The sequence below is a fragment of the Passer domesticus genome, chromosome 11, assembly GCF_036417665.1.
Source record: "Passer domesticus isolate bPasDom1 chromosome 11, bPasDom1.hap1, whole genome shotgun sequence".
Lineage (NCBI taxonomy): Eukaryota > Metazoa > Chordata > Aves > Passeriformes > Passeridae > Passer > Passer domesticus.
Window position 1 is genome coordinate 20,677,958 of NC_087484.1, and position 19,578 is coordinate 20,697,535.

General features: G+C 44.8%; 1 protein-coding gene across 2 annotated transcripts in view; it reads left to right on the forward strand.

Annotated features, from left to right (window-relative positions):
- The window catches only part of RYK (receptor like tyrosine kinase), a 54,854-nt gene extending 35,592 nt beyond the window's left edge, over positions 1 to 19,262 (forward strand). For both annotated transcript variants that reach the window (XM_064435655.1, XM_064435657.1), the window contains exons 10-15: positions 8,589 to 8,658; positions 10,075 to 10,207; positions 11,391 to 11,500; positions 13,421 to 13,580; positions 17,229 to 17,365; positions 18,262 to 19,262. In XM_064435655.1, the coding sequence (XP_064291725.1) occupies positions 8,589 to 8,658; positions 10,075 to 10,207; positions 11,391 to 11,500; positions 13,421 to 13,580; positions 17,229 to 17,365; positions 18,262 to 18,373 (722 nt within the window). In that variant the 3' untranslated portion in view covers positions 18,374 to 19,262. The remainder of the gene's footprint in view (positions 1 to 8,588; positions 8,659 to 10,074; positions 10,208 to 11,390; positions 11,501 to 13,420; positions 13,581 to 17,228; positions 17,366 to 18,261) is intronic.
- The last annotated feature ends 316 nt before the right edge of the window (positions 19,263 to 19,578 follow it).

Genomic DNA, 19,578 nt, shown 5'->3' on the forward strand with positions numbered 1-19,578 from the left:
AGCATGATCTGACTGGTTCCTCATCTGCCACAGAATTTGGGGTCTTTCATTTGAGAACTTCATGAAGTTATTGAAGTACTTTTGAAGTGATTCAGTGATTACTTGTTATGCAGCTCTTAAATTGATGGGGTGTAAAAGTTGGAGATGCTTCTCTTGAAGTCTCAACACCACATCTCTTATGAAGACTGGCTGAAGGAGGATTCGTCCCCGGGTTTTACTCCAGATCCTTGAAAGAGTTTTTTCTTTCATGGAGCTTTGGTTCACTCCAGAGAGAAAGTTGTAACACGCCCGTGGCAGTGACAAAGTTTCTACATGCAGGTTCATGAAATTAGATGAGTTTATAAGGTTTTTTTAATGCTGTATCATCTGTGTCTGGGTGCCTGAGCCTTCTGATACGTGCAGTGCCTTGTGCCAAGGAGAGCTTCAAAGGAAAATGGATCTCTCTTGCCTTCCTGGAAGCTTTGCAGCAGACTGCAAAGATCCCAAGCTCTGGGGAAAAGGTGTGACTTGTTCAGCTGTCCTACATGCTTCATGTTGGCCATACAGTTGTTGTGTTGTCTTTGCACTTTACACTTCCACTGTGTTCATTTGCTAGGCAAGGAGCTCAAGGTCATAGTTCCTTTCATTCACACTTAGACATTTCAGTGGAAAATTTGCATTCCTTCTGTCTTCAAACAGACACTGATGAAGATTGAGGATGTGTGTCATTGCCAGCAAGAACAAGGATATGTTAACTAGAATATCTGGGATTTTGGAATTTCGGATCAACACAACCTGAGCAAGTTCTTTGTTAGAAAGATGAGAGACTTAGCTGGCATTTGCTTTCTTGGTTGTGTTTTTTGTTTTACAGAAAAATTGTGTTATGAGGATGGAATTCTTCACTTTCCAATCAGAGGTTTCCAATCCCTCTCAGTTTTGGGAAGTGTCTCTGATGGCATGTTTCTCCAAGCTGGCATTACATCTCTAGCCAGGGTTTAACAGATCCCTGCAGCCTTTCTGGGGAATCTTTTAAATCATCTGATGTCAGAGGAGGAAGAAAACACACAGGTTTCACCTTCGATTTAAAGAACACATTGTTTAATGGTGCTTTTCCTGTCAAGGAGAAAATTCTTAGCAAAACAAATGTAATTGTGTTATTCCAGGAACATATGAAGTGAGGGTGAGCTGTGTAGAGCCCTGACTCATTTAGGATGTTCTGGCCAAGGTACACTTTTGGTAAAAACAACGCAGTGTGCTGTTCAAGATAACCCAGCTGCTCCCATTTCGTGTTCTAACCACTTAACATTTTTCTGATGTACAAGGAAGGAGTGTTTGGAAACAAACCATCCATGGAAAGCACTGGAAACAGAGTCAGTGTTGACAAAGGTCAGCTCTTTAAACTTTATTGTTCTAGCAACTTTTAATAATGCTTTAGTTCTGTCATCTTAGGTCACTAAAAGACTTCCAGCATTATTGGCTATCTCTGACATTTTACTATTTAGATTTTTTAAATTTATTGCTAGTCTAGTTAAGAGGAGATGCCCCATTCCTGGAAGTGCTCAGGCCAGGCTGGACAGGGCTTGGAGCATTGTGATCTAGTGGAAGGTGTTCCTGCCCATGGCAGGAGGTGGAGTGACATGAGCTTTAAGGTCCCAACCCAAACCATTCCATGATTGCAATATTGGTGACCCTTTAGGACTTCATGCAGTTGGAAAGTGTAGGAATGGAAATCCTGAGTATTCAGGCCATGCCAAGCAGGAGAAAGCAATGGGCACATTTAGGGGATTTAAGTAGGGACAAGCTGCTCTGTGTTAACCAAGGTGAAGGTTTCTTGTTCACACTAAACAGGTACCAGAACTTGAAGCATCTTCCACAGTTGTTCTCAAGGAGTCATGTTTCAATTGATGGAATTTGCTCTTCTGGGCAGTTCATTCTTAAAAGCACAGCCTTGTGAAAATAGTTCTAAGATTGTACCTTAAACACACAGTATTTGAATTAATTGTTCAAAAGTATTTAATCTTCCAAAACCAGAGTGCAGGATCCTGTTTCTGAAGAATATAATTTATGCCAAAAAAATAAATAAAGAGTTACTGCTCATCTGAGCTAAATTCTTGAGTGTCTTTATAAAGGAAGATACTTAAATTTAAAAAAATTGGGGTAAGTAGCAAATTTTTAATTATCAGCCTAAAAATGCACTTAATTTTTAATTTAATCCTAGTTCTTTAGGAAAATACCCTGAGACATCTAAAGCAGTACAGTATGCTTCAGAAAATACTGAGGGGATGATTTCCAAAGTATTTTACTATATCATTTACAGATTTATTGTTCCATATGCTAAAAGGTATTCACCTGCAGGACACTTTAATTTACATACAATTAAAATATCTCCTTGTTCATCAGTTTTATTATGTGCTCTCTTGCCCTTTGGACCAGGACATCAATCATGTCTCTCTTTCCCAGTTTCACTTGGCATTTACTGAACACTTTCAGGTTCACTTTGAGTTAAATGGATTATCAAGCAAAGAACCTTTTACTTCCTTCTCTTTGTATTCTGATGTTACTGTTACACAGGGAACTAAGTCTATCCCCAATTCCTGCTTTTCTCTGCCCTTTTCTGTGGTTTAAAACTGCATTTGCATTTGTAATGTAGAAAAACCAGAACAGCATTGCCTATTTTAGCAGTGTCATGTTGACTCAATCCCAAGATTTATTAAAATTAGGCTTGGATTTGTCACTGTGAGCTGCCTTGCTTTGCAAAATAAACTCACGTGGTTGATACTTGATGCCTGGATACCAGGATTGGAAGAGAAATCTTGCTCTCTGGAGATTTGATCAGGACTGAGTGTGCTGTCCCATGCTGTAACCTCTTCCTGCTGTGGTTTGGAGTGCAGTCTTACCTTTACAGGAGTCTGGAATTCTGTAGGATGCAGGGCTTCCTAGGAAAGCAGGGGAACATTGGTTTGTGGAAGTGGTGACCTGGCCACCTCCTGCAGCTCTGAGCTGCAAACAGGAGCACGGTGTGCTGTGCTCAGTCCGTGGCAGGAGGAAGCATGGGATGCTCCACCTGGCTCTGTCCAACTCCTGGGGCCTTGAAATTTGAAAGCAGAAATATTTTTATATGTACTTTCCTTTCTGCCTGTGAAAAAGCAGGTTGGATCATGACTTCTTGCATTCCTTTAGCATCTTTCTGGTGAAGGAAAGTTGTGAAGGTTACCTGATAGGAGCATTAAAAATGTCCTGTGCAACAGATGTGAGCACAGGCATTGAATTACTTCCAAAGACTCATGTAGAGGGGTTAAAGCAATACTCAGGCATGCATTCCCTTTGAACTGGGGTGGAATTCTGCCTTGGGAGCAGTTTTGCCTAATTAATTGCCATGCAGAAGCAGCAGTAATTAACAAGGATGTGCTGATACTGGGAGCCTTTATCACCTGGAGCTGCTCTAGTCCTGCACTCTCAATTCCTGTGACCACTGTGCCTGCCTGTATGGATGTCACCCTTCAATAACTGGAGCTTGTGCCCTTTGTCATGGGATATTTGGCCAAGTCCACAAGGCTGAAGAATAAAAAGGGTAATAGAAGCTTGTGAAAACAGGCAGCTGTGTAGAAAATTGGCTGTAAAATTGTTGTGAGGTGGGGGAGTATTACCTTGCAGTATGAAACAGGAGGAAGTTAACAGGGGAATAAGCCATTACAAATGGTCCAAATATGAGAAAAGCTGCAGGTAAAACATCTTCTTAAATATTGCAGTTGGAAATATTAATCAGAAGCCTTGGAGCTCCTGGCTGTAGCATTTGCAGAGCTGCTTCTGACAGGAGTCTTGAAAGAATCTGCTGTTACTGCCTGTAGCAGGCTGTGAGAGAGTTCAAATGGGACTCAGTTCAGTTTTGAAACCTCTGCTTACATGGTTCAGTTTCTGCTTTTGTCTTCTGAAGAAACAGCTTTTAGTGACCATTCTACAATCAGAAGTCTTGTAAATGTAATGCTGCCTGAGAGGGGGTTGTGGTGAGGAGGGTGTCAGTCTGTCCTCACAGGGAACAGGGGACAGGACAAGAAGAAATTGCCTCGAGTTGCCCCAGGGGAAGTTTAGGTTGGATATTGGGGAAAATTACTTCCCAGAAAGGGCTGTCCAGCTCTGGCACAGCTGTCCAGGGCAGTGGTGGAGTCCCCATTCCTGAAGGGATTTAACAGACATAAGGATGTGGCACCTGGGGACATGGATTAGGAGTGCCTTTGGCAGCACTGAAGGAATGACTGGACTGATCTTGGGGGGCTTTTCCAACCTAAAGGATTCTGTGATCCTACATAAGCTGTGCTTTGCAATTTTGAGGTTCTGGGAGGTCTGACTTACAAAGTGACTCATGAAAGCATCCAGCTACTCACTTCCCAACTGCAATATCCAGGTAATTGCTGCTTTTCATCTCTGCTACGTCCTTGGGGTGTGGAGTGACTTTTCCTGGTGAAGCAGAGCCTGGTGCCCTGCAGCTGGTGAGTGCCTGGTCTCAGAGCAGGCAATTCCCTTCCATTTAGTGTCATCACAGAACTTCCCCAAGATCTTTTTATCTGATGATTCATGTGATTGATTAATGATAATGAACAAAGATTTTTAAAATGCATTTTTGCAGCTGGATTTTAAGGAGATGGTAAAAATGGAATAGGTGTTTTTTCTCCCCATGAACCAGGCAGAGCCCCAGCACATCCCAGCACTGAGGGATCATCCTCTTCTGTAAAATCAGCAGTGCCAAGAGCCCCATTGTGCCTGGCTGCATACAAATCCTGTGATATCAGGAGATAAACCTGCAGCTTCATCAGAGCTTGGAATCCTGCCTTGTTCTTGCCCTGGGCCTCAGGGCAGGCTTTCACAGCCAGGCTTTTGGGTAAAACCAGGGCTTGCATCTTCCTCTTTGGAATGCATTTACATCTATCTCAGTCTTGGTTTTAAGCACCTTCTGAAAGTTGGACCTTTTTGGTCCTGAGTGTCTGGAATATTTCTGGTGTTAAATCTTCCTCTGAACTTCCCTGAAGTTGCTGCATTTTGGTTTCCCAGCTGTTGGTGCATGATCACCTTGTGGAAACCTAGCTGCTCCTCATGAGTATCCAACTGCAACTCCATTCATGGCTGAGCACTGACATGTTCTTAATCATAAATAATGGTAATTCCTCAGTTCAGCTTTTTTCAGGGCTTTAAGGAAGTTTTGCAACGAGCCCATTTTGCCTCGCCCTGGAGCACACATCTTAAATTGAGGGCTGTTCCTGGTGCCCAGATTTAATAAAGGGGAGTCTGTGACCTCCTCAGTTGTGTCTCCAAGTAGCTGTTGTAATTTCAGAGGTTTCTGGCTCTGTGGGAGGCTTTGCTCCCCTCTCCCCTCTGGAGCTGTGTGTGTGGCTGTGCTCGTATCCAACACCTTCATGGATTTGGGGCAGACAAAAGGAGCCACAAAAGCCCCTGGGCATCCTGTGGGTTTCACAGGATCCTTCCCCTCTTCTGTTTGAGTGGCTGCACAAACAGCTCTGAGAAGAAACAAGGTGTGTGTGCTTATGTGTAGCACTCAGGGATTGACACAGTCTGGGGAATTTGGGATTATACATTGGCCCAGGCAGGAAGATGAAATCTGTAGGATTCATCTCACTGTGTCCTTGGAAAAAGGTCTCAGGAAGCTGGGATTGCTGTGGCACAGCTGTCACTGGCTTGACTCTGGGACTCTGTTTCTCTTATCAAAACTAGAAATACTGGGTTTGCTGGATTGGTTTTAAGGGTTTTTAGTACACGATGCTCAGATTCACCAGGCCCTGACAACAAAAAATGTAATATTGCCAAAATCACCTTTGTCCTGGTCTGTGAAGGTGTTTGTGTTGGTTGCTCAAAAATCATTATAGTCTACTAAATGTGACAGAGTTTGTTTACCTGAACTTTTTCCTTTGTAACTGATGAAAATGGCCTTAAAAGGAAGCCTGATTGCAGTGGGGACTGTTGCAGTAGCAGTATTTTGGTGTTCTTTTCCCCCTTTTGACAAGAATCACTCCAAGAAGTGGTGATTAATATTGTGTTTTGAATTATATCTAGTACAAACCCACAATAATCAAATTGTGTGGTGGCTCTAAATTGGCACTGGTCTCAGCTAGGGGAGGATTAGCCTTGAACACTATTGTTTGTTCTGAGTCTGTTGAATTTGTTGGTGTAGGGTAAGTTTTTTTCCAAGCAGAAAACAAGGAAATAATATTGATAAGCAAACACAATATGGATGGTGGGACTGTTTCACAAGATAAGATTTCAGTTTCCTTATATACTTGCCTGGGAGTCAATCATCCTTTTGGGTGCTCAACCACTTTAACGTGGAGAGAAAACAACAGAACGTCACACTGACCTGCTGGAAACTTCCCTGAGTGCTGGAAAGGGAAAGGCTTTGGCAGAAGAGTCACCATGAGGAGATGAATGGGTGCATTGTCCAAACCAGCCTGACTCGTTCTGTGGATCTTAAATCCACTCTTCAACAATCTCTGATTTAAAGCTTCAAATTATTGCTTGGTGGCTCTTATAATTAAAAGCAAACCAGTTCAGCAAGCACAGGGCCAGAGAGTGTGTGAGGAGTTAGTTAATCAGCTTAAACTCACACCCAAGAATCTCTTTCCTTCCTTCATCATGTGCTGGGTGAAGAGGTTGAGGTCTGTAATTACTGCTGTTACACCTGAAGCTCTGTACAGGTAACCTGCTCCTCTGACTTCTCAGAATCTGCTTTTCCACCTCCATTTTTAATGTTGGCTTTTAGAACTGCCTGATTCAGTCATTCACGGCTGTGTAACTTTGTTTTAATGTAGGATCTTAATTTTTCTTTCCTCTTTCCAAGCCTTTTCCATCTGTCTTGTACATAATCAAATGCATCAAGTGTCCAGCCCACAGGAGTAGGACTTTCTCTTTCTCATGCTTCTGTTGGAGTGCAGACCAGAGACTGCAGCTGGCCATGGCTTCAGTGTCTCCTGCACTGCAGGAACCTGTTTGTACCATCCCCACATACAGAGTTGTTATCAAATAGAAGGGAATCATAGATTTGTTTGTGTTGGAAAAACCTCCCGAGACCATCAAAGTCCAACCATTCCCCCAGTGCTGTTGAAGCCACCACTCAAGTGCCTCACCCACACAGATTTAAATCCCTCCAGACTTAAATCTTCTACCAGTGCCCCAGGCAGCCTGTTCCAATGTCTGACCATCCTTTCTGTCAATAAATATTCCCCAAATACCCACTTTGAACCTCCCCTGCTGCAACTCGAGGCTGTTCCCTCTCATCCTGTCCCATTCCCTGGGAGCACCCAATCCCTGGCTGTCCCCTCCTGTCAGGAGTTGTGCAGAGCCAGAAGGTCCCCCCTGAACCTCCTTTTCTCCAGGCTGAGCCCCTTTCCCAGCTCCCTCAGTCACTCCTGATGCTCCTTCCCCTTCCCTGGACACGCTCCAGCCCCTCAATGTCCTTGTAGTGATGGGCCCAAAAGCATGGACTGATGCATCCCATAATATACCACAATTGTCACTAATTTAGTGGCACCTCTGAGCTTCTCCAGAGTGCTCCCATCACTCTTCACTCAGTTTTCTTTTGCAGGGCTCAGGCTCAGTTAGCAAAGGGTGTCAGGGCTGTACAGGGAGCAGGATCAGACCTTGGAGGAAGGAAAAGAGCAGAGGATTTCTTGCCTATTCTTCCTCCCAGGGCAGTAAAACCTTGGCTTGACTCATCCACGACGTGTAAATTCCCCCTAGTGCAGCAAGGAGAGCTCCTTGGGCTGTGCCAGCTCCCTGCCAGAACTAGTCCCAGCACGAGGGAGACACAGAAAATGCTCCCAGGTGTGAGGGGGGTGAGGTTGGGAGAGCTCTTGTTGATGTCTCCTTAAGCTTCTGTAGAGAATCTTGCCACCAAGGGGGGGGGAAAACTCCAAATACACAAAAAGTAGTGGGAAAGGGGTTCCAGGCACCACCTGTGCTTCTGCCCAGTGGATGCTCTGATTGTTTTGGGTTACTGGAGTTTTCACAAGTGCCTGAATTTTAGCTGGCAGCAGTGGTTTTGTTTTATTTATTCATTTTAAAAGGTGGGAGAGAGAGAACAGCAAACAGTTTTAAGGTTACCAAGAGTCAAGTGTGTCAGGCAGAGAGCAAGGAAATAAGTAAATCTAGACATAAACAACCTTCAGCCATGTGGCAGTAAACACAACTGTACCTGGAGTGGTAACTCAGCAGCAAAGCAGTGTCCTTGGAGCACATTCATGCTTGGGAAGCATTTGAAACATCCCACTTCTGCCATGGGCACTGCTCCTGTGCAGGATGGGACCACACTGCCCAGGGCAGCTGGCTTGTGCCTGCCCAGAAGCTGTCAGGAAGTGCAGAGCCACAGCCTGTCAGCCCCTGGAACGTGCTGGATTTCCTTTCTGGGCTTGACCCCACTCCTTGAAGCAGAAATGAGTCTCAGAACTTGGCCTTGAACTTCGGGGCTTTTTCTAAGTGCCATTTTAAGAAAGGAGGCAAACAAGTTCCGTTCTTGCTCAAGTGACCTTAAGTGACTTGCAGATCTGAATTTTAATTAATATGTTGATTTGTTTCCAAAGTTTATCTGTGGTTCCTTTTCCCCTCAGATCAAGCCTCGGAGGTGCAGGTGACGATGATGCTGACGGAAAGCTGTAAGCTCAGAGGGCTTCACCACAGGTAGGGCATGCAGGCCTGGTGACAAATCCACGTCACTGTGAGGTGGAAGGACCTGGGTTAAAGCTCCCTGGGGAGAGGGAGCTCTTTGTTGGGAATTCAGCAACGCTTCTGTAGAATCATGGAATGCCAGGGTGGTTTGGGTGGGAAGGGACCTTAAAGCTTATCTTTGCCAAGGGCAGGGACACCTTCCACTGTCCCAGATCACTCCAAGCCCTGTCCAGCCTGGCCTTGGGCACTTCCTGGGTTCCAGGGACAGCCACAGCTTCTCTGGGCACCCTGTGCCAGGGCCTCCCCACCCTCACAGGGAGGAATTTCTTCCCAAGATCCTATCTATCCCTATCTGGCAGTGGAAGCCATTCCCCGTGTCCTGTCCCTCCATCCCTTATCCCAAGTCCCTCTCCAGCTCTCCTGGAGCCCCTTTAGGCACTGAAAAGGGCTCTGAGGTCTCCCTGGATGCTTCTCCTGGGCATTCCCAGCCTTTTATAATGAAGGCCTCGCCTAAAATACAGGAGTAGCATGTTTTTGGTGAAACATACCTAAAATAGAAACAAAATTAACTTGCCCTGCTCTCATCATTCCAAATGAGCTGTTGTCCTCCCTTTTATAAGTCAAGCTTTTAAAAAAAAAGTCCAAAAAGCTTTTCTTCCCTACACTGCCTATAAAGCTGGGGCCTTCATGGGTCTCCAGAGCTCAGAGATGTGACACCTGGCTGTGAGAAATTTCCAGGAAGGAGTAAGAAAATTCAAAATTTAAAAAAATGGTAAGTTGTGATGACTTTTGCTAATGGTTTTCAATGAAAAATACAGGCATTTTAAAAAGTGATTAATGGAAATTGAAACTGTGTCCAGTTTGGTTTGAGTTTCTGTGAATTTACATGTTGATATATATAATATTATGTATTATATTCCTTCTAAGGAAGATGTGCAGAGACACTGCAGTGTGGGGGTTACCTGAGCCACAAAAGGCTTGGAAAGGCCCTTAAAGTGGCTGATTCAGAACTAAAATTTTCTGTTCTGTCACTTTGCAGCAGATCAAACATGATGTTTTGACTTTTTTTTTTTTGTTTAACTGCTGTAGTGGAAGTATATATTTATATTTGTAATAGATTTTGAGCTGCACCTCCCAGTTTAGGATGTAGCACTTCTGTGTATTCACAACAATTTATGTCAGCCCTCTTGGACCAAGTGAAAACATTTGGAGGGTTCTTCATAATGGGAAAGTAGTCAAATATTTTATTTATTAAAATAAGTACTGTCTAGGGCTTCAGTTAATTGGACACCTTGTGCTCTGCAATTCCTAATACAAGATTCAATGCTTCTCTTCCGTGTTGAATTAATTTTATTGCTGTGTTTAGGAATCAAAAGTATTTGAACCAAATTTCAGTTCCATAACATCAGGAATTTCTCTGTCTTCCAGGAATCTGCTGCCTATCACTCATGTCTGTATAGAGGAGGGAGAGAAACCAATGGTGCTGCTGCCCTACATGAACTGGGGGAACCTTAAACTCTTCCTGCGACAGTGCAAACTGGTGGAGGCCAACAACCCTCAGGTACCCTGGGGCATGTGGGACCTCCGTTTGCTCTGGCACCAGAGTTTGGGCCACCAGAGGAATGCTTGTGGCACTCTCCTGTTCAGTGTGATGGCAGGAGAGCTGCAGAGGTGGCTCCCAGCAGGTGTTTGCTTTGTTTCCCACCAGGAGAGCATTCCTGGCTGTTTGTCCTGGCTGTTCAGAGGGCAGGAAGCTGTCACCTCTCATTAGGGCACTGTAGGAATGTGCCCCCTGTTGATGGAGTGACAAAACTGTCCTTTGTCCCCCTATAAATGAAAGAAGCCCAAAAGTTTCTTTCATCAATTAAGTGAAAAGCCACCTCATAAGACCTTAAAGATAGCTCAGACTTAAAGATAGCTAATTAAACAAAGACCAAAAAGTCACCTAAGCAATTTACTAAAAAAAAAAAATGAACAAAGACACTAATTGCTTTTGTGAAGTGTTTTACCATGAACAAAAATCTCTTACACCTAAATCAGTTTTTCTGTTTATTATTTTACCTTTCGTTAAATCTTTTTGTTTCCAACACTACAACAAAAACCATGCTGCTAATTTTTATGCCCCCAAAAGTAGCTAAGCTATCTTAAGTGTGTTATATACCTCCAAAAACTAATGAAACCTAACTCAAAAAAACTAATATAATAGGGTAGGAGCTCAATCAATTGCATCCTAAAATTACAGCAACAAATAGAGAAAATTGTGGATTAAATTAAGGGAAGTCGTGTATGGAGAAATTTCAGATTTACTGATACTACTTTTGATATGCCAAGCTGTAAATACATGCAAGATTTTAATTATGATGGGACTGTGAAGCTGCAAAAGGAGCTGAAGCAACAGCCTTTGTTTTGGAGAGCAGTGAGGATTTTGAACGTGCTGCTGCCTGGAAATGAGCTGATTTCCAGGGAAACAAAGTGAAAAAGGTGTGGGAAGAGGTAAAATGAACCATTTTTGCCTATGTCCACTTGCAGTCAAAGGAAGAGTAGGTACAAAGTGTGAGGCACTTGCAAGATGGAAGTATTTTCCCTTGGCAAAAAAATAAGTTAAAATTTAGAGTAAAGCACCATCATGAGTGCCCATGGGTGGTTGTGTGTGTGGGGACTGGAAGGGAAGGGACACTGGGACACCCAGTAACCCTGCAGGTACTGGGCTGAAGGGCTGATGGCTGCTGCTCTGGCTCTTGCAGGCGATTTCCCAGCAGGATCTGGTACATATGGCCATCCAGATTGCCTGTGGCATGAGCTACCTGGCCAGGAGGGAGGTCATCCACAAAGACCTGGCTGCAAGGAACTGTGTGTAAGTACTGTCCCCTCTGCAGCTCCCTGCACTCAGCCTGTGCTCCCCTTCAAAATGCAGGGCTGGGGTCACTGGTGGAGTCAGGGAAATTGTTTTCCTCCAAAGCAAGGGGAACCAGGAGTCGTGGTTCTAAAGGATGCAGAACATCCTCTCTGTCAATGCTTCAGCTGGGTTTGTGTTTCACTTTTTCAAAGGCTTGAAAAGAGTTAAAGCTTCCCTTCAACTTTAATGAAAACTTGGAATATCTTTGACAGTTTATCAGTGGATAGATTTTTGTTTGAAGTTAGTTTTCTTCATTTTTTTTCCTTAAAAACTTAAAGACTTTCTTCATTGGTACATTTCTTAGTTGCCAAATGATGGATAGCTACAAATGTGCTTTGGAATGGCAGGAATGCCAGAGAGGGGTTTGAGACCATCTTCAGGTTGGAATACACTCCAAAATGTAGAGGTGGAGGTGTTTGGTGGCCTTCTAGGAACCCAGTCACCCAGTGACCACCATCTGCTGTTGTGCCCTGTAAGGATGCTCAGTGTGATGGGGCTCCTGACAGATCCTGTTCCTAGTTTCTATTGCTTTTCCTCACTGCTGAGCACACTGAGGAGGAGGTGGGAGCACAGGAGATAGAGATCACAAACATCAGGGACATCAGCTGGAGCTTTATGTTTGGGAAGAGAAAGAGGTGGGTGTAGCCAATATCCCCTGAAGGACTTTGTTCCACCAGCCCCTCTTTGTTCCCCAGGTTTGCTCTGGGTGGTGAAAGGCTGGGAAGTGCATGAGACCCATGTCCTAATTTTGGGAAGGGAGCCAAGATTCCAGTGATCTTGGCAGGTTTAAGGGAGGAAATGCTTGTGGTCTCATGTGCCCGTGGCACAGCCAGGTCTAATTACAGTGGACATGAGAATTACACAAGTCAGGGCTCACTAATTGCTGGGGAATTGCTCTTTGCATTGCATTTGTTTTCAAACAGGCCTTCTAGGAATTTCTCTGAGCTCTTAAAAATTACTAGATAGGAAATTTCCTTTTGTGTAAATTTTGAGGATAATGAACTGGCCTGAAAGTGCATATAAATAAAATAAATAAATATATATCTGGGATAGTAAAGAGGGAAACACACAGAGCATTTATATTTCATTTTTCTCATCAAAATAAATAATTGGCAAGATGAGAAGACAACAAAAACCAGTTTGTTACAATGCCCCCACCCCAATGTTCTTTCTGTATTTTTGTCATACAGTGTTGAAGCCAACATCTTTGCCATATTCTGAAGTCAGCTGTTTATGAGAACACTGAACTTTATTACACACAGTTTTCATTTCAAAGAGTTTGAATCACACCCCAGAGGGGGCAAATTCTCTATGCTATTTTGAGTCATCTTTTCTTGATTAAAGTCAGTTTTCCTTAGTACCCTACTTCTGACAAGCATCAATATCTGTTGTGGAGGGAATAAACAGTTTTTCAGCAGATGGCTTGATTGGAGACATGCTTTTGGACCACAAAGGGTACTGGTTGGTTAAAGATATTACTGGCCCTTTCTTTGCTGAGATCTTTGTCTCCTTATTGCCACAGAGGTACTAGAGGTACAAAGTGTTTAATTGCTCTGGTAGGGGATCTCCAAAAGAGCAGAAGCAACTTGAGGCAGTTACTTGTTTGCTTTAATGGTATTTTTTTTCACTTCTAAGTGTTTGGTTTTATTTAATCAAGCCTGCTGATTTTCCTAGCGCTTATCAGTTGGCACGGAATAAATTGGTGCTGTGATAATATTTGCTAATCACACAGTAAGTGTGTCTTGATGCAGGAGAGAGCCAGAGCTTTGAGCCGTGGATTAGCAGTCCCCAGAGAGATGCAGAGTGTGCACCTAGGGCTGGGCAGAGCTGTTTGCTGTGGGGCTGCTGGGGGTGCTGACGTGCTGCTCTCTGTGCCAGCATCGACGACGGGCTGCAGGTGAAGATCACAGACAACGCGCTGTCCCGGGACCTGTTCCCCATGGACTACCACTGCCTGGGGGACAACGAGAACAGGCCTGTGCGCTGGATGGCCCTGGAGAGCCTGGTCAACAATGAATTCTCCAGTGCTAGTGATGTGGTGAGGTTTTTTGCCCCCCTCCCCTTACATTTTGGAAATGTGTTTTGTTAGATGGTTTTCTCTTTTTTCAGCTGTTGGAGAATCACAGGATCCCAGAATGGTTTGGTTTGAAAGGGACCTTTAAAGCCCATTTAATTCCATCCCCTGCCATGGACAGGGACACCTTCCTCTGTCCCAGGTTGCTCCAAGACCTGTCCAGCCTGGCCTTGGGCACTTACAGGGATCCAGGGACAGCCACAGCTTCTGTGGGCACCCTGTGCCAGGGCCTCACCACCCTCATAGGGAGCAATTTCTTCCAAATATCCCATCTAATGCTGCCCTCTATCAGTGTGCAGCCATTCCCCCTTGTCCTATCCTTGCATCCCTTGTCCCAAGTCCCTCTCCAGCTCTTCTGGAGTCTCTTTAGGCACTGGAAAGTGCTGTGATGTCTCACTGGATCCTTTTCAAGGTAAACCTCCCAGTTCTCCCAGCTGGCCCTAGAGCAGAGCATGCTCCAGCCCTTGGAGCATTTCTGTGGCCTCCTCTGGATTCACTCCAGCAGCTCCAACACCCTTCTGGTGTTGGGGATCCCAGAGCTGGAGGGAGGGGATCGTGGCACTGGATAGGTAACAGTGGCTTGTTCAGAGCAGTGTCTCTACTCCCACTCCTGCATCAGCTGCTTGTGGCAGTGGTTCAGGGATCAGTCAGGCCCTTCGTGCACAGCAGGAGTGCCCCTTGCTCCCTGTTCCCTTGGGAGCACTGGCAGGGAACACAGAGCTGCACTGGGACTAGTCTGCTTTTCATAAAGTATCCCAAGTTGGAAGGGACCCACAGGGATCATCCAGTCCAGCTCCTGGCCCTGCATAGGACACCCCAACAATCCCAAATGCTCCTAGAGTTCTGGCAGCCATTCCCTGGGGATCCTGTTCAGTGCCCCAGCACGCTCTGGAAGTCAAGGTGGACATCCATTCCTCACCCTGTGCTCTGTCTGCTCAGCACAGATCTGGTCAGGCACAGCTTCCCTTGATAAATCCACCCTGGCTGTTCCCAGACATGGGAGTGAGCTCAGGATAACACCTCCTAAGCATTAGCAGGAGCTGGTGTTTGACTGTGTGACCCATAGGCCCCCAGATCCCAGCTCTTCCAGAGAATGCCTTCATTCCAGTGACCAGGAGCCTCTCCCAGCTGAGGTGACCTTGCAGAGATAACAGCAGTGTTGCAGTGACCTCAGCCTGTTCCCTTCCAGGATAGTGGTCTGGTGCCAGTTTGGGAAATTTTAGAGAAGTTCTGGTTGGTTTTTCCCCTCCATGGTCTCTGTTCTAGTGCTGCAGCCATGTAAACAAGAAAAAGAAGGAAGGAAGGGAAGGTGCCAGTTGTGCTCCACATGTGTATTCACTGGAAAGCACGTGGGGGTTTGTGTTAGATCCAGCCTGAAGACAGAAGAGGAAATGGAAGTTGCCTGTAAAAGCATGTTTTTAGAAAGCTAAATGAACTCAATCAAATGGTGTTTTTTTTTTTATTTTTACTTTTTTAAAAAATCTGGGACATGAAAGCAATTACTCTTCTTGAGAACTGGGAAATCAAAGCTTATGTAACAGCATCAGTGAGATGTGGAATTCTATTAGGATGAGTAAATCCTAATTTTTAGGATTATTGTAAGCATTTTTGAAAACTCCAGTGCAATTCAGCATTTCTTCCAGCCCATTTTAACCAGAAGTACTTTTTTCATTGCTTAGGGATAATGCCACCCACCTTTTAACACACAGTTCTAACTGCAGACACGTGGCCATCTGAGTTTTGCAGAGTCCAAAAATGAACAGTTTTTCTGTGTGTAGAAAACACCATGTGCCCTAAATATCAGCTTTGCATCTACCTGGACTCCTTTCACAAAAAGTTGATGTCAGATGTTTTTGTGGGTTTGGTAGGAACAAACCCAGTGATCCATTGCATGTAACAGGGAAGGGGTGATGAAGTCTGGTACAAACAGTGTCTGTGTCTGCAGAGATGCCAGGGGATGTGTTCCAGGCTTGCTTTTTGGATTACTTTCTTTCAAATGTGTTTGCTGGCTTGAAACTTTCCCAATAATGTGTTGCTCCCCTGCCAACAGCTCTATCAGTCAGCCAGAGTGCAGGAAAACAAACCACAATTCCTGCTGAATCTTAATTCCGTGTTTTTCCTGCTGTTGCACATGAAACTCTGCATCTCTTCATGCCATTTTTATGCAGCTACCTATGGAATTAGAACAGCTGTATTCCCAGAGTGGTTTTGCTTGAATCACTCTCCTATCTCAGCTTCATGATCACCCCTTGTCCCTCAGCACTCTTCTTCACTGCAGCTAAAAAGGGGTTTTATTTCCTTCAGTGGCTGTTTGGAGTGGGGCCACATGTGTGCCCCTGCCCTTCCCACCTGAAAATATCCCTTCCCTAAGGGCTTGGGTCCAGGCAGTGGTGGGATTTCTCTTGATTAAAACAAGATTCGTGTGAGCCTTGCATGATTCTGCCCCTTTTAATGAATGATGATGTGTAGTGAGTCACGAGGGTGCAGTATCAGCCTCATCTCTGTTTGGTCTCCTGGGTCTCTGGATACCAGACAATAAATCATTTTCCTTGTGCTCTGCTTGTGTGTGGATTCATAGATGGATTTTTCATCACTTTAAGGTCCTTCTGGCAAGGGTTGCCAGCTGAATGTGTTGAATGCTGATTGTGCTGTCAGGTTTACTGAGATAAAATCTCTTTTTGTTTTTCCTGAGTCCTATTCCTGAACATACTCTCCAAATATACAGATGATTCAGAATTAAAAAAAATATAATTTCATTTCTGATCCTTTGAATTTTGCAGATTTTTTGAGGATTTTTGAGGCATTTTGAAGAAGTAAAATGTAAAAAAAACCCAACAGTTTTGTACTAGACAATCATTCAGTGTTCAGTATTGTTTAGATTTAGGTGTTCTGTAATGTCATGTTAAAAATTGCATGATTTTTAGCACTGATATCTTAGTGCAGTAAGATTTTAAGATTAGTTTGACTTTGTGGAATCACAGGTTGGTTTGGGTTGGGAGGAACCTTAAGACCATCTGGATCCTACTCCCTGCCATGGGCAGGGACACCTTCCACTAGCCCAGGTTGCTCCAAGCCCTGTCCAGCCTGGCCTGGAACACTTCCAGGGATCCAGGGGCAGCCACAGCTTCTCTGGGCAATTTAACACCAGTTCTGTGATTTTTAATTAGCCCAGTTCAAGACATATGTCACCCTGATTTTTAAGCTTTTCTAAGCTTTCTGATGTTTACATTCTTGAAACAAACTTTCTCACACACTTTATGTAAATAACTTGTTGTTTTGCATTCTTTTATGGAGGAGGAGAAATTTGATGGGCTGTTTGTTAGGTGTCATTGGAGAGGTGGCACTGTCACCCTCCAATCCACTGTCACTTTTGGAAATCTATAAATGTTGGAGTTAGAAATTAAAGTACCTTTTTTACCCCGAGAGAGCAGCGTGTCCACGTTGTGTTATTTTGTCTCCTATAGGGACAGACATGTTGAATTTAGTTATACAGAGCATTTATGTAAAGCTTTCCTACTGTGTTTAATCCTCCTCCCAGCTGATTTTGTGCCCTGCTGGAGGAGCCCTGGGGGCTCAGCATGTTGTGTTAATGCCTGCACTGTTCCTTTGCAGTGGGCCTTCGGGGTGACGCTGTGGGAGCTGATGACGCTGGGACAGACCCCGTACGTGGACATCGACCCCTTCGAGATGGCAGCTTATTTAAAGGATGGCTATCGGATAGCTCAGCCCATCAACTGCCCCGATGAGCTGTGAGTGCCTCTGCTGGGGGAGGGGAGAGGTGCTGCTTTGTGCTGGGGTGTTAAGGCAGGCTGCCCAAAGGGTTGTCTTTCCTGGCCTGTTTGTTCTGCCTGTCAGACAAACCCTGGGGTAAACATTGCTCGTGGAGCTCTGCTCTGGGGTCCCCAGCATCAGAAGGAAGTGGAGCTGATGGAGTGAGTCCAGAGGAGGCCGTGGAGATATTCTGATGGCTGGAGCCCCCTCTGCTCTGGAGACAGTCTGGGAGTGTTCAGTCTGGACCAGAGAATATCCTCTTAGATCCTCTTCCAGTGCCTAAACAGGCTCCAGAAGAGCTGGAGAGGAACAAAGGGTAGAGTGACAGGACAAGGGGGACTGGCTTCCCCCTGCCAGAGGGCAGGGTTAGATGGGATATTGGGAAGAAATTCCTCCCTGTGAGGGTGGCGAGGCCTGCCATGGGTTGCCCAGAGAAGCTGTGGCTGCCCCTGTATCCCTGGAAGTGTTCCAGGCTAGGTTGGAGCTGCTTGGAGCAGCTAGTGGAAGGTGTTCCTGGCCCTGGCAGGGGGTGGAACTGGGTAACCTTCAAGGTCCCTTCCCACCCAAACCATTCCATGCTTTTATAGCAGTTGAGTAATTTCCAGTGAACTGTGTACTGCTCCTTCCTGGATTGCCATGGGTTATATCCTAAATCAAGCCAGGACCTGTGGTGACAGCCCCTCTGTTCATCATTCCAGCTGTCCATCCTTGGAAGGAGCTGTTCAGCATTATGAACCATAAGATCCAGGGCTCCTTGTCTCTGTCTGGTTGCTCAGCAGTTTCCCAGTGGCAGATGCTGTTTTGCCTTTCAGGCTGGGGCTGTGTTTGCCTGGCTGACACGGTTCTCTGTGCTCCATGTGCCTCTGTGTTGCAGGTTTGCTGTGATGGCCTGCTGTTGGGCCCTGGATCCTGAGGAGAGACCCAAGTTTCAGCAGCTGGTGCAATGTCTCACTGAATTTCACGCAGCGTTGGGAGCCTATGTCTGAAACAGCAGCAGAAGATGGAATTCCCTGCTTGGGAGAAGCCATGGCATCCATCTGCAGCTCCATGCATCCCTTGGACTCGCACACATGATGTGTATAAAGCAACACTACAGGGAGAAAGCACTTCTTCCAAAACACTGTGCCTTAGAATGCCTTAGTAGTCTCAAGTTTTTTTGTAAGACCTCTTGGTGTTGAATATTTTCTAGATATCACTTTTGCTAAGTTAAATTGAGACCTTTTGGTTTGCCATCAGGATTTGTAAAGTGTAGAGATAGTGAACTGAAACATGAGATTTGGATGGACTTTGCACTCTGACAGCAGACACGTGATTTTTTCAGAAGGGTTTATGGAACTGGTAGAAAAGTGAGGCGAGGGGAAATGAAAAAAACACTGCAGAAAATTTTCCCTGCTTTTAAAAAAAATGTTGAAACTGAATCTTTCTGACCAGCTCTAGTGTTTGTACTTGTATGTATCTGGAATAGCTTTTTAGTATCAACTTCTTCTATTTTGAGACAACAGCACATTATGGTTGGATCCACACATCTTACCTTTTTAACCCATTCACAAATGTTCTTTGGAAAAGCTGGTCTTCAGGATACAACATCTCCTTTCTAAAGCGATGATGTAAAAGTGATCCCAGTTTACCTCATACAGAGTGGTGAAAGTGGGGTAGGAATGGTGCCCCTCCTTTCACATCAAAGGATTTTTGAGATGGTTTTATGTGCTAACTAAAGGCCTTCAGAGAAGCGCCAGAGCAGCCCCTGTGTGGGAGTCTGTCACCTCAGGCTTCTGCCCAGCAGTTTCTCTTGTTCAAAAAGGTACTGGTTGTTTTTTTATGGGCTTTTATGGCCTGAAATGGGCTTAAATATATAAATATATATTTGTAAAGACACTTGCAGAGTAAAGAATGTTTTTCTATTACACCTAACGTGAAAGCTTGGTCCCTCACCTTGCCCTGTGTGTGGATTGTGCAGGTGGGTGGTGGTGGTGGTTAGGTTGGAGTTGGCAGGAAGAGAAGGTGCATTGCCTGCAGTGGAACTGCTCCCTGAGATTTCAGGTATTATCCTGCTGCCTTCCTTAACCCAGAGATCCAGTCCGCCCCAGGTTGGTTTGAACATTGCTTAAGAGGACTGAACATGTTTTTTCAGCAAAATGTGTGATAGATTCAAGCTTTTTCCATATGTGACAAAGTTACTTGCAGGGTATCC